The sequence below is a fragment of the Rhinolophus hipposideros genome (genome assembly GCF_964194185.1).
Source record: "Rhinolophus hipposideros genome assembly, chromosome: 26".
In the NCBI taxonomy this organism is placed as follows: Eukaryota; Metazoa; Chordata; class Mammalia; order Chiroptera; family Rhinolophidae; genus Rhinolophus; species Rhinolophus hipposideros.
In genome coordinates this window covers 21,216,492-21,231,742 of record NC_138072.1, presented here as the reverse complement: position 1 = coordinate 21,231,742, position 15,251 = coordinate 21,216,492, and the positions used below count along the sequence as shown (strand labels likewise).

Here is a 15,251-nt window from a genome sequence, read left to right as displayed (position 1 = left end):
ACTGGATGCATTGATTAACTATTGAAATTTAATGCAGAATAAAATGGAAATAGACCTTGCGTCTTATTGGGTTACGGTTCTTTCTGAAAACGTTTCTTTTTTTTTTAGGTTTAAAAAATTTACAGAGATTGAAGCAAAACAATCTTTTAATTATTTGAATTTCCTTTCTATCTGTATGTTCCCATTCTCATTTCTTTTTTAAAATTGAGATAGAATTGATGTATAACATGACATTAGTATCCAATGTACAACATAATGATTTGATGTTTGTATGTATTGTGAAATGATGGCAGTAACTCTGGTTAACATTCGTCGCTACACATAATCTACACATTTTTTTTCCTTGTGATGAGAACTTTTAAGGTCTACTCTCTTAGCCACTTTCAAATATATAATACAATAGAGTATTATTAAGTGTATTCACCATGCTGTCCATTGTATCCCCAGAGAAAGACAAATCCTGTATGATCTCACTTATGTATGAAATCTAAAAACATAGCTCAAAACCAAAAAAATCCCTACTCACACGTACAGAGAACATCAGGTATGCCCTCACGCAAGACCTCACTCGGCCCTGTCCTGCCCTTTTTTTGCTGTCTGGAAATGGTCATGGGTGTGTTCTCCACGGCCCCACTAGAATGTTGCTTTTTTTCCCATGCTTCTCCGGGTCTGAACACTGTACCTTTGCCTTTTCCTCACTAGACTGTGATTCACCATCTTTGGTTATCAGTCTCCCTCTCGCAAACACGACCTGTCCCCTATCACAGTGCCCTGTGACAAACGCATTGAACACATAACAATTATATGCTCAACTGAATGAACACATAGAGAAAAGGGAAGATGCTGATCGTTGTAGACTGGTTAATCCTACTTTCCCTTTCTTTTTTATCTTCAGGTATTCTTGAAGTTTTGCACTGTGTGTTAGTAGAAAGTCCAGAAGCTTTAAATATTATTAAAGAAGGCCATATTAAATCCATTATTTCACTTTTAGACAAGCATGGAAGAAATCACAAGGTAAGTGAGTCGTTTTATGGCCACGAACAAATTCTGCAATAATTTAAAATATTTTTTAAAATAAAATAAATTTAAAAGCTGACATTTTTCACGAGAGTTTTTCATCTATTGAGTATAACCTAGTCATAACATGCAGAGTTTATTCGCGGCGTCAGTGGGAGAATGAGCAGGGCTCAATTTGTGTATGGAGGACAGTTGTGAAGTAAATGGACACATCACGGTCCTGATTAAATGACTAAATCAGAGGGGTCTGCATGTGTGACAAGTGCTGCCGATACCTGAATGTGGACGGGAATTAGAGTCAGCCGACAGTGGTTTCTGTTTCCAGGTTCTGGACGTCTTGTGCTCTCTCTGCGTTTGCCATGGAGTAGCAGTCCGTTCCAACCAGCATCTCATCTGTGACAATCTGCTGCCGGGAAGGGATCTGTTACTGCAGACACGCCTCGTGAACCACGTCAGCAGGTCGGTTCACATACACAGCGTCACCAGATTGGTGGCCTAGCAAAGGAATCCGTGGGCTCGCTCTGGAGCGAAGACGTCAGATGGTCTGTTTATTTTATTAGGGTCTTTCTCCAGCTAATGGTATAAGAATTTTTTCCTACCACTCAGATGAGATAATAAGAATAGATGAACCAAATGAAATATACACACTTATCACAGACAAGGCGTAACGGCTTTTGTTTCACATTCTTACGTAGCTGGATTATCAGACTTTCAGGAGCATGCTGACAGCGATACAGGATACAGTGAAATATAATTATGTGTTACACCTTCTTAAAATACCAGGGGTGCCAAAAAAATGTGTACAAGTGGACACTTTGGTCATCTGCCACATTATGGCAGTATTTCGCCATAATCATAAGTGTCTGGATGCTGATGGGAACCACTGTGAGCACCTCTTGTAATTGCAGAAGTCAAATGTGACTTGTATTCATGTTTTGTTAGCAATATATATTATTACAATTTCAATAGTTTTTTCTTTCTTAAAGTGTGTATATATATATATATTTCACCCTCTGTATAACCGAAAACACTACCTTTCAGTACCAATGTTGAATTTCCCACTGTTTATAATAAAAAATTGAATTAGAATGTCCAAGATATAACAAATTCCATGACTGACCAATAAAACTATATTTTCAGGCAGATCTACCTTCCAAAGTATGAAATATCTATTGAGGGTTGGGTTTCAGGCAACAGGCCGATGCTTTACGTGTACTCTGTACTCTCTGTTTGTACCGGGTGCTGTTATCACATGTTACAGATTGAAATATGGGAACTGGAAATGGAGCTCAGGTCTATGCTGGAGACTGAGCTCATGTCACAGTGCCTTTCTTATACAAAATAGTAGTAGTAGTAGTAATAGTAAAGATGCAGATTATAGTTAAGAAAATATGTGTGGTAGTAATAACTGATATACTGTATCTAACAGCTCTTCAGGTTGGTGTAAAAGTAATCGTAGTTTTTGCAATTATTTTTAACCTTTTAAACTGCAATTAGTTTTGCACCAACCTAATACTTCACTGTTTTAAAAGTAAATGTCAGGCTTGGTGTTCATTTCTATATTGTGTTTTTAAAATAGGATTAATTTAAGACTTCCTTCATTGTTCTCTATAGAATAGACCTGCCGTTACTGAGTGGTCTTTCCCAAGACCTTCTCTAACCCCTAGTGTTAACATAGGGTACAAGTCCCCTTATGAAATGCAATTACATATAGCTAGCTAGAAACTCTTCTGTTCACAGTGAGGCACAGAGAACAACAAGGATGATTAGTCACCTCACTCCTTCACTAACAACATGACACGCTTTAGCTTCATACCCCATGTGACATCAGCTTAGGAAGATGTCTACATGTCTTGGACTAATAACAACTCCATTAATTCTCAGGGCCGTCTCTACTGAGTGTCTCTCCTGAAACATGGTTAATGAAATAAAATATGCCCAAGAGCAATAAAAAAAAAATCATGGCCCTTGGAGTGACATTGCAGGTAACCCGGAAAGCAAATGCCATTCTCTGAGAGTTAGCTGGCTCTCGCTGCATACTACTTCCGTGATTGTCCTAATCATTTTGCAGTTCTTAAGGAAACAGGTATTTAATATGATGTATCTTAGAAGAGCAGGACTAATGTTCAAGACTGTGAGATTTAAATTAAAACTGAAAAGTTTGTTCGAGTTTGCTCATGTGCATTTCTATCTCTTTAAAGCATGAGACCCAATATTTTTCTGGGCGTCAGTGAAGGGTCTGCTCAGTATAAGAAATGGTACTATGAGCTGATGGTGGACCACACAGAGCCATTTGTGACAGCTGAAGCAACCCACCTGCGCGTGGGCTGGGCGTCCACGGAAGGGTACTCCCCCTACCCCGGTGGGGGTGAGGAGTGGGGCGGGAATGGCGTTGGAGACGACCTCTTTTCCTATGGATTTGATGGCCTGCATCTCTGGGCAGGTAAGTAATGTCTATTCTCCTTCAAAGTGTTTTTAAAAGAAATCTTATCCTTGCTGTACATTTCTGAAAACTATTGATGTGGTTTATACTGGATACATTTATTATTCACAAATTTAACGTTGAAATGATGAATGAGAATATTAAGTAAAAAGTAAAATTTCACTTGGGGGAAAAGGAAACTTATGGTTATAGTACATTTTCAGTGGACTATATTGTTTATGAACAATATACAGTAGTCCCCCCTTATCTGCAAGGGATACATTCCAAGGCTCCCACTGGATGCTTGAAACCGCAGATAGTATAGAATCATATATATCTATGTTTTTTCCTGTACATATGCACCTTTTCACTTAAAGGAAGCACTTCTGGCTTCTATTTGGCATATCTGAATTGCCAGCATCACTACTCTTGAGCTTGGAGCCATGATTAAATAAAATAAGGGTGAGTTGGACACAAGCATGACAGTCTGTCTGATCACCAAGACGCTACTCGGTGACTAATGGGCGGGAGCATAGAGACACTGGACAAGGGTGGTTCACATCCTGGGCGGGACAGAGCAGGATTGCAGGAGATTTTATCGTGGTACTCAAAGCAACATGCAATTTAGAACATGAATTTTTTTCCCTAGAATTTTCCACTTAATATTTTCTGTCCACAGTTGACTGTGGGTAACTGAAACCATGGAAAGTGAAATGAGATAAGGGGGCCGTCTGTATTTAAAAAGTGACATATCAATTCATGAATCAACCACAAAAACCTTGTTTGCTTCCTACTCACTTTGATTGGTATGTGCAAAGCTTTAGCTTCCCGTATTATAAAACAAAAAACAAAAAACAACAACAATAAAAACAACAACACACTCCCTGGAAAATAAATGGAATAGGCTATGTTCCACTTATAGATAATGTAATGTCAGTATTCAGTAATTCTTAACACGTGTTATGAGGAGTCAGTTCTTATACACATGACAGTTTTAGAATGTGGAACTTTAAACATAAATGTGTAGTTCATTTCACCAGTTCCAACTCTCAGCGTTGATGGTTGAATGTATATTAAAAACGAGTGACATACATTAAAAATAATACTCTTTTATCTGATTTATAAAAAGTTGTATTTAAATGAGTGGCTCCATTGAGCTCTTGATTATGTGGATGTTTCTTAGATATTGGAATTCACCTGCATTCTGCAGACACTGGCTTGTATTCATAAAGCCGCATTTAGAGTATAGTTCTTAAATTATTTGGTAACAAATTGAGCAGATAGAAAATACAGAAAGCTACCTTACAGTATAAAACGTTGAACTTTGTCTCTTATGGGGTACAAGTGATAGTCATTTATTAGAGCTGTATAGGTCTAATAGCTTGTGAAAAGGCATTTAATAATGGAATTGAATTAAACCTAAGAGTTTATGGTGATGAGTTTATGAATAAAGGCATTCCACTTAATCTTATCTAATAGTAGTGCTTACTGAATTTTTCCTTTATTCAGTGCCAGTAGCTCAAGTGGTCTGGAAGAGAGGGAGCTGGATTTTGCATATTTCATCAAATTACTGGGCCTGTCTTATACATGTGTTCTGGTCAGACTATATAGTCACAATGCTTGTTCCCATCACAAAATTTTCTTACCAACCAAATGAAGGCAAAGAACAGCAACTTGAGGAGACCTAACAAATACCAAATTGAGTCAATGTCTATTTTATAATACTCTTTAAGTCTGGCCCTCTCTCTTTACCTCCTAGTACCGCTCCCCACAAAATGGGTATACTCAGGAGAGTGAAAGGAACATGTCAACTTGTTCTCCCGTTACACAGAGATGAGTGGGGGAAGTTACACTAATAAGACAATACTGAATTGTTTCTGATTGTTCCACATAACACCACTTCACCATTTTTATTTTCACATTTAGTTTGAAGCTTTTTCTTCCAACACATAGAAAGTGCTTATGGAAATCGAACTGTATGTGCTATGCCTTTCACTGCAAAGTATCTGTTAAAAATAGAACACTAAGAACAACAAATTCAGTGAATCTGTGAAAATATCACAGAAAGAACATTAGGTTGTGGAACTTCAGGAGAAAATCACCTTGAAATTTTATGTCAAGAAAAAAATTTTGTTTTTTTTTAATGACAAGGAAATGTGCACCATATCATGCCCACAGTTAATAGGCGCTCTCTCAAGCACTGGGATTTTTAAATGCTGATTTTAAAAATAATTTTTTATTTTTCAGTTACAGTTGACATACAATGTTATATTAGTTTCAGGTGTACAACATAGTGTTTAGACATTTATATAACTTAGGAAGTGATCCCCCTGACTAGTCTAGTACCCATCTGGCATGATACATAGTTATTATAATATTATTGACTGTATTCCCTATGCTGTACTTTACATCCCCGTGACTGTTTCTTTAACTGCCAATTTGCACATCTTAATCCCTTCCCCCTTTCCACCCTCCCCCCAACTCCTCTCTCTTTTGTTTTAGATTCCTGGTCAAAAAGACAAATCTAAATAAATTGGCTTCTGATTGACTCACCAAGGTCAACCTCATTCAAATAATCTTCTTGAGGCCACTGTCCTATTTCTTTTAATAGTTGAAATAGAATTGAAAGTATCAAATATCTGTGATTTCTGGGCACATTCTTTACCACTTAACTCTTTCAATTGGAGAGTGAAGATGGAACCTGAATTTGGCTCCTCAGCCAGTTGTGAACTGTGTCTTTATTTATTCTTTCAACTTAAACTTTGTACAGTGTTGCCACATCCCCCCTTGCAGAATTGGATCTTGGGTGTCCAAGTCCCATGCATTTGTGAGACCAGAGTGTGAAAAATCTAGGTGCTTTTGGAGACTAGTAAATAGGAAAGATGGGTACAGACTTGCAATCCAGGACTGATAAATTACACCTGCTGTCTTCCTTTCTGGCTCATGCAGAGAATAGGATGTAGTTTTAGGGATTGCTATGAGTTCTTAGAAATACAACCCGAAGATGATTTTAAGTGGATTTAGCAGTGTGAGTGTCCCTGGGACTGTAGACCTCAGGCTGTTGGCTTGTGATCTCATCTGTCTTACTCCTTTGTGTCAGGCACTGCCAAACTGTGTATCGTGGTGACTTTTAGATAGTTATCATTAGCACAGTAATATCCCTCAGACTGAGCACCATATTTGGATTATAGAAACTAACTGTGTAGTAACATTTTTTTCAGCCACAGATCTTGACACAAAAGAGGGTAGAAACCTATTTCTGAGAGCTGCATTGTTTTTACATGGTGTTTTGAAAAGTTGTCTATATTATATTCAGGCAATTCTAGAAAATCCACTTGATAGTGAATTTATTGCTTGCAGATTTGAATATTGGTAAAATAAAGATGTCCACATTTTAAAAAAGTAGATCTGCTCTATTACTGGCATTTGAAATATGCTGTTGGTAAAACCTTGGCATGCGAGAAATTTTTGAAAAGGTGTTATTTAAGATCACAAAGCTTGTATCATGAAATCTATTTTTGTCTTTGCTCAAATTGAGACATTTTGTGTGTTTGAGTTTGGGACTTCTTGTCGCTCAGTGTACCCATGGGACGAACTACCAAAGGAGTTCTGACATAGTGAAGAATGGGCCTAGGCCCCACATAGGTTGGCCAGGGCAAAAAAAGGCATTTATCAAATGTCATTTTCACGCCTCACATTGTAGGCTGCTGTATTTAAGAAGCTAAGCAAGATTTTATGTGAATTAAATTGTAGAACAACAAACTGATTGCTACATATTTGTCTCTAGTAAATGATCGTATTTTCTGCTTCATAATACTTGTGTATTTTTATTTTATAAAACAAAGGAAACCTGAAAGTTTAAAAAGGAACTGGCATGAAATACCTGCTGTATCTCAGACTCCAAGTTCTCATAAGTCATTAATTTAATCCTCATAGCAACTCTACAAGGTGATGACATTGGATTTATAAGAAATCAAGCTTTAGAGAGGTTAAGTCATTTGCTGGTGGTTATACAAGCACTGTTCAACTCAGATCTTTTCCTGCACATTTTTCCTCTGACATCATTATGTTATCATCTCTAAGATGAAAATGCCATCCTACATGCAGAAGTTTCTACATGCAGAAGTGTCTGCCTATTTATAACAAAGATAGCAGAATGCCCCCTGAAAAAAAAAGCAACATTTTTTTTTTTGACAAAGGACTTGACGTATAACATTATTTGCATTCAGCATTTATTGTATTACAGTATTGTGCATTCATTTGTCTCTACCCATTCAGATCTCTGTCTCGGGCTCTGAAGATGATTCTCTGAGATAAACACACATATCCTTCCTTCGTGTTTTTCCTCTCTAGGTTGTATCGCTAGGACTGTAAGCTCCCCAAACCAGCATCTGTTGAGAACTGATGATGTCATCAGTTGCTGTTTAGATCTAAGTGCCCCAAGCATCTCATTCCGAATTAATGGACAACCCGTTCAAGGAATGTTTGAGAATTTCAACATCGATGGCCTCTTCTTTCCAGTTGTTAGTTTCTCTGCAGGAATCAAGTTAGTATTTCTGTGTTTTTGGTCTGTATCCCTTCTCACTCATGCTTTCATAGAAGATTGCACTGCCACCACTCCTGCTTCCCTAACTTTCTCTCTCATTCCTGGGCATCTGTCTACAGGGCCTGCAGCCTGCTTTAAAAGAAAGAGGTAAGATTCACCCCGGAGGGGTGAATGATTTGTCCGCGTATCCAAGCATTTAGATGTGGGCAGTCCACTAACTCTCCTTGAAATCAGTGTTCTGAAATATTTCAAATCCATTTAAGTTCACTTTTTTATTTAATAAGGGGAAATGAATAGCATTATATACAAAATACTACTTATTTTCTTATATTTATTTTCATTAATTTTCTTTATCTTTTCATCATATTTCCACACTCTACTCCAAAGCCCCTAATTTTTACGGAAACTAAATTTTGTTTTGTTTTGTTTTTGATCAAGACGACTCCTGTCTGTGTTAACCTCTGCCTATTACACCTGAAAATTATCTGCCTGAAATCCACTGGTCAAGATGGCTTCCTCTAGCCCTTTTTTTTTTTTTTGCTACTGCCAGCTGGAAAGACAAATTAAAATGATGATTCCTCGGAGTTTTACAAAGAGAACTTTAATCAACAATGGTCTGTTGTGATAAGTGCCCCGTCTGTCATCTATTAATACATGCCTGTATTAATGAGTGTGGCTCACTTATGTCAAGTGACCATCTGTTTACTCTGGTTATTCTTTTTGTTACAATTCTACTCACAGGAATAGAATTATTACGTAGTTACAAAAGCACCATGTTGAAGAAGGGACAGAACAATCATGAACTATCAGCTATGCATGTACCAATGACCTTTTCTCACGTGTTTATACAAATTATTTTTCTTTCTGTAAGCTTCTAGAATGTTTTAAAGTCCTTGCTTTTCCTCATTTTTGGTTTTTTGCTTTTTATTTTATTTATTTATGATTTTAGCCTGGAACTGATACACGAAGTAGAAAAAGAATTACAAAGAAGATGAAAATTTGAATTTATTTTTGTAAGCTAAATTTTGAGAGCCCCCCCCCAAAAAAAAAAGAAAAAAAAATTTTGAGAGCCCAAGAAATCTGTATCATTTAGCTATATTTCCAAAAGGGTTGTTCAGTGGAACTCATACTAAATTATTTTAATTGAGGAGGAAAGATAAAAGACTTTAGTAAGTTTTCATTGTTGTTGTTGAATGAGAATAAGACATAAGGTTACCTACTTTGTTCAGCAAATTGAAGTATCATTTGAGTCCCCTTAATGAATTTCCTTGGGAAATGGGACACTGGAAAGTGACCTCATCCAGCCCTATAATTTGAAATGTATGGATATTTAGATCATGTCTGCCCTTTTGCTGTCGACTCTTTGGTCACCTTGAGACATTAAGTGACCAGTTACTGTGGACAGGTATTTCATTCAGCTGGGAATATGACGCCTGTGCTTTTGTTATTTCTCCAATGAGAGATAAGTTTTTGCTGATCCGTTAATATAATTCCATCAGGTTTTCTTTTTTGATCAGGTTTACCTTTTATAATCAGAGGTTCTTAGATTCTAAGGCACCAACATTACGATGCTCCTTAGGGAAAATGCAGCTCTGATAAAGTTAATTTTGTACTAATAATTTATTCCTTGCGTTTTGTTGATCAGGAATCTTTTGTGTACACCAGAGATACAACTAACCCTGACATATGTCCTTTTTCAGGGTACGCTTTCTGCTTGGGGGGCGCCATGGAGAATTTAAATTCCTTCCACCTCCTGGTTATGCTCCTTGTTATGAAGCTGTTCTGCCCAAAGAAAAGTTGAAAGTGGAACACAGCCGAGAGTACAAGCAAGAAAGAACGTACACCCGGGACCTTCTCGGCCCCACAGTATCCCTGACACAAGCCGCCTTCACACCGATCCCTGTGGACACCAGCCAGGTACCCGGATCAGCTGTAATGGCAGCCTCTGCACGTTATCATTTTGATGTACAGTGGGTGTCAAACTCTTGACTGCACCCCCCAGGAATGCATACAATTTATAAGTATGGCCGAAACAAGTTTTATAAAATAATACTTACCTTTATCTTGTCCGCTTACCCGTATTCTACCCTACTGTGTTTTCTTTTTTTAAGGGTGGTCCCAAGCCACTCCACTGATTTCATAATGCAGTCATGAGTCTGTGACACACTAGTTTTAGAGAGTACTCTTTACATAGGTAGATATGGTGTTTTTAAATTCTTCTCCCATCTGGATACACTTACTAGTGTTTTCAAACGACTTAACTGCCCTTTATCTTGGGTAGAGATGGAGCTCATGGAGTCAGAATGCCTGAGATCAGAAGCCTCCCCTGGGACCTTGGGGAAGTTACTCTTCCTGCTGATTTTGGGATGCTAAGAGTTTGTCGTAGTTAATAAATAACATGTTAGTACAGTGGTTTGCAAAGAGGCACCCAAGAGATGCTAGCCATTATTCTTGCTTTTCTGTAGTGTGGATGTGAAAATAATCTTGACACTAACAGTGAATTAAATATTGCTTTATTTTGATGGTGAAGTACCTTTAATAAGGTTGGTTAGGTATTCAAAGTTTACGAGTGTTTGAAGATGAAAGGCAATTCTTCTCAAGTCTGATTCATACCAGGCCTCAGAAGCCCTGGCTTTTTAGAATCACTTGTTAAGCTCTTTGAATCACAGTTTTATGTTTTGTCCCTTTTATGTTTTTATGTTTGCTGCCTTTTAATACTATGTAGTAAGACAACACACAGGTTTTGTTCATCTCTGAGATTCCGGTTGTAGGGCCTGCTGCTGCAGGGTGGCTGGGTTCTGGGCCGTGCTGCTGAAGTTTCCTAGCAAACAATGTTGGGAGGATAGACCCGGGCTGGAGTGGACCATGGGATTATCAGCGCTAACGCACTGTGGATTTCCTGAGACCTGGGTAACCTCCACTGTTTTGGGAAAAGGAGGCGGTGACAGCCTACTCCCTGGGGAAACCGCTTCAGCCATGGATGTCATGGACAGTCGCCTGGTCTGTTTGTTCAGGGGCTCCTTGTGGGTGACACACAACCCCTCACCTTGAAAACCTTTTGTGTTCTTTATAGAGAGGTCATTAAAGTTCCTCTTTATAATGGGAACATGTAACAGCTTCCCCCCTGGAGGACTCTATTTGGAAACCATCAAAAATAACGGAGTGAAGAGAAAACATAAATTACCACAATCAGATATTTATAGGCTCAAAGAGCCAATGGATCATAGTCTGGGCACTGAATTGCCTCCTTCTGGCTGGAGGAGGTGGCCAGGTTGGGGTAAGAACTTTGGGGTGATTCTCTTTTAGAACCGTGCACGCTCTAGTGGTTATCCCACATCCATCCATGAAGGCGTCTGTCTTGGTGGTGATTGTCCTTACCAATGCTCTGTTTTCTTTCTTCCTAAGGTTGGTTCATAAATGCACTTGTAAACCTAAGCTGTCTGTCCCCAGCCCCTGAAAAAAAAGTTCCGAAAATTTACCTAAAGAATGTTTAGATAACTAGTTATATATTTTTTAACTAGGTTAAAATAGATAGTTTAGAATCTAGTTATATTATTACATTTTAATGGTACATGAGTCTTTTATTTAGTTCAATTCCCACTGAGGACAATTAGCACTGTTTTATTGTATTTTTTTTTTCCTGATGTGTGCTTTCTTTTTCTCTTCTTAAATTTTAGATCGTGTTGCCACCCCACCTGGAGAGGATACGAGAAAAACTGGCAGAGAATATCCATGAGCTCTGGGTTATGAATAAAATTGAACTTGGCTGGCAGTATGGTCCGGTACATAGTTTTGAAATTTATTTTCAGATTCCAGTGATACATTTTTTTGAAAATATAACTTTTTCTTACTCATCCTGCTGTGGGATGACATAAATGAATTAGATAGATTTTTTTCTTTTTTCCTACACATCTGTTTTTGTGCAGTTTTTATTGGTACATTCATTGAAGGATGACTCAGTTGCCTAGACCTTTGAAAATTGTCAGTCTTTAGGCTGACAGTTACATTTTAAAATCAAGGTTAACATAGACAGACAAGAGGCATGGATATCTAAGTCATTTAGAAAAAACAAAACACAACTCATTGAAGTTGAAAGTGAAAACTGAAAATGGAAAGAAATATGTCAAATTACTTTCCCCTCTGATGATTCATTTCTCTTCATCCCAGTTGTACGTCCTGGGTCCCAAGTCACAGTTGGTTTCACAAGTGAGAGACAGGCTGTGAAAGAATGGTGGCTTGTGTTTCCAAATGATTACTTTTTAAAGAATTTAGCATACTGTTTGTCAATAAAATATAGATGAAGTAACACCACATAACTGCCTATGTAATCTCAGGATATTGTATAACTGTTTTATGCAGGACCGTGGCAGTGCTTTCATTTTTGTAATATTATTAGTCTAAGTGTCCTGCAGGGTGAAACACTCTTATATTTGACTGAATATAAAAATAAATGAGTGTATCCACTCAGTCATAGTCGATCGCACTACGCATTGAATAAAGAACATTTATTGTCGTGTTAATGGTAACATGGGATGATACCCCAGACTACTTAGTAATGTTTATGTATGTATTCAGAGCTCCGCTTTCCTCACACACTCGCACTTACAGGTATTAGGGTACATTTTCATAACAGCACGCTGAGCGATGTGCTGTGTTTTCAGTTTTACCCGTGACGGCATAGCTGAGAATTTTCGATGCCTGGACAGCAATCCCAGCTGTCAGTGGCTGTGCCAGGACCAGGACCCAGGCTCCCCCGCTGCTGGTCTAGAACCATTTTTCACTGTAAGATCTGCTGAGGCATGATCAGAAAATGGGGTCCTTTTGCTAACTCACTAATGGTTAGACAATTGTCAAATCAGCAAACACTTATTAAGTACCTAGTTTTCTGCTACATTCATTGACGTTTAAAAATTGGGGACATGTATAAGTGCTAACTAAAAGATTTAACCATCAGTGCAAAGCAGTAAAAGGAGGGATATTATAAATGTGTACATAGTTCTTTGCCAGAGGAATTACAGACAAAATTTACCACAAGATTCAAGGTGAAGGATTTGAATTATGGACAAAATTCACCTTATGTTTTAAGATGAAGGGAGAGATGATTGCAGGCTAGGAAGACTTAAGATTCCACACAAACAAACAAACAGCCCGTATCGTAACAGGAGCTGTGTACTGGTCATATGCTCCAGAAAGATCATCCCCATGGTTAGCTCCTAAGATTGCCTAAATCGTTATAGCCTGCAGTGAACTCTAAACATTTCTTCTTTAACAGATGAGGAAAATACAGGTCTCATTGGTATCTGCTCTTCAGGTTAACTCCCCTCCAGCTCTGTCTCGTACCCCCATGGCCGCTGCGTTCAGAGCAGCCTTTTAGTTTCTGATACGGGAAGGGAATGCTGTTCCTTAGCGCTGTCAGTTCCACAGCTTTCCCCTGTGGTCCCTGCCCGGGCCTGAGGCAGATTCAAGCAGTGCTGCGCTCTATGAAAGCACCGTCTGCCTCCTGCTAGACAGTGAGGACTGGGCCTGCGGCTGTCCTGCAAGTACCTGGCACCTGTCCTGGTTCAGGGAACAGACTCAAGTACGCGCTCATAGAGCAAAACAGTTGTGTCCTCGGGGCCACTCTGGAATCACATGAGAGGATCAGTAATGTGGGAAAGTCTCCGATTCACAGATCAATAGATTCCATATTGTTCTTTCAGCTGCCAATCGCCTTGTGTCCTGCTTCCTTACAAGGCTTCCCTAAAACTCCTTTTAGATAAGTGGTTATGAGCCCTGACCTACAGTCTCTAGTAATATTCTAGACTTAGGTAGGTCCCCTTTTTTTAGGCTAATTCTTTAAATTCTTTAACATTTTAAAGGAAGTATTCAGTTGTGTTTTACTTTGGAGTAATTGAAACTTCCAGTGCGTTGAATAAGTTGTTTTGTTTGTTTCGTTTTGTTTCCCCAAAGAATGTCTTTGGGGTCTATTTCACCAGGTGTATCATACAAGAGTTCTGTTTCACAGAGTAACCTCAGGTAGATCCATGCAGGCTTTCATTTGTTCCTTTAACATTTATTGTATGCCTCCTATTTGCCTGACCTTGTGCTTGGTACTGGGGTCTCAAAGGTGAAAAGACCTTGACTTTTAGCTTTTTAGGAGCTTCTGGTTTGGCTGAGTGATAGACATGCAAACGGTTACAAGCTAAGTTCCATAATGGAGGTGCTAACCGAATAAAGAAGGAGTATTTAGGTCTCTCCTGGGAAATCAGGGAAAGCTCCCAGGAGGAGGTAAATATTTCATATGAGGCCTGAGGGATGAGTTACAAGTTGACTGGCAATCCGAGAGCAGGTGAGTATTCTGGCCAGAGGACCTGGCATGTGTAAATGCACGGAGGTGGAAGGAGCAGGGCACTGCAGTGCCCTTTCAGTAGCTCAGCGTTGCTAGGGGATAAAGAACACGGTGAGAGGGGTAGAGGTGGGAGGTCTGGTCAAGTGGACAGGAAGCTTGTCCCAAAGGGCTTGTGGCAGAATGGGGTTTTATTCTGTAGGGGGGTAAAGAGCATTGAAAAATGTTTAGGGAGGAGGTGGCATGCTTAACTGTGCTTTGGAAAGAAGCTCTGCTTTTGGTGTGGGTGGAGGACAATGAGCTTGGAGGAGGCAGAGACCCAGGGAGGGGACGCAGGTGGCCCAGGTGAGAGGTGGTGCTTGCCACACAGTGGGCTGGAGAGACGTGACTGCTGGAGATGTCCTGGAGTTTGCGTGGGACATGGGAGAGGGGTGGGGTGAGTGTGGGCTGGTCTCTGGTTCTGGTGTGGACACCTGAGGGGATGGTGGTCAGTCGTTCTCTGGTGTAGAGAATGGAGGGGGAAGTAGGGATTACATAAATAGGGGTAGATTATCTCAGGAGTGGGACACATTCACTTTCACCTGCACATTTAAAATTTAGAATTAAAATTTGTAACTGTAGATTTCATTTCCAGAGTTACACATTTCAATAAGTATATATCATATGTGCTCTTGTGTAAGTCACCAGAAAGAAAAAAATATAAGTATTTTTCACTTGGCGGCTCCTGAAGACTTAAAAAAAAAATTCTTGCTTGTGTTTACATACTTTCCTGTGAAATTTATAGAACTGGTAATCATTCCCATGGAGTAATTTGTTCCGATAGCATTGGCCTGTCATCTAGGTGCCACCACAGCGGTAATGCCTCTGTAATTTAGGTTTTAAGAAGATGAAAAACCTAATTACTAACGCAATGATACAGGACACCTTTCTCCTTAATTCAT

At 39.0% G+C, this 15,251-nt stretch overlaps 1 protein-coding gene across 4 annotated transcripts in view; it reads left to right on the top strand.

Annotated features, from left to right (window-relative positions):
* Positions 1-15,251, top strand: part of RYR2 (ryanodine receptor 2) — a 567,940-nt gene that overhangs the window by 322,947 nt on the left and 229,742 nt on the right. For all 4 annotated transcript variants that reach the window (XM_081039034.1, XM_081039033.1, XM_081039032.1 and 1 more), the window contains exons 18-23: positions 896-1,014; positions 1,343-1,476; positions 3,219-3,460; positions 7,793-7,985; positions 9,686-9,902; positions 11,663-11,767. In XM_081039034.1, the coding sequence (XP_080895160.1) occupies positions 896-1,014; positions 1,343-1,476; positions 3,219-3,460; positions 7,793-7,985; positions 9,686-9,902; positions 11,663-11,767 (1,010 nt within the window). The remainder of the gene's footprint in view (positions 1-895; positions 1,015-1,342; positions 1,477-3,218; positions 3,461-7,792; positions 7,986-9,685; positions 9,903-11,662; positions 11,768-15,251) is intronic.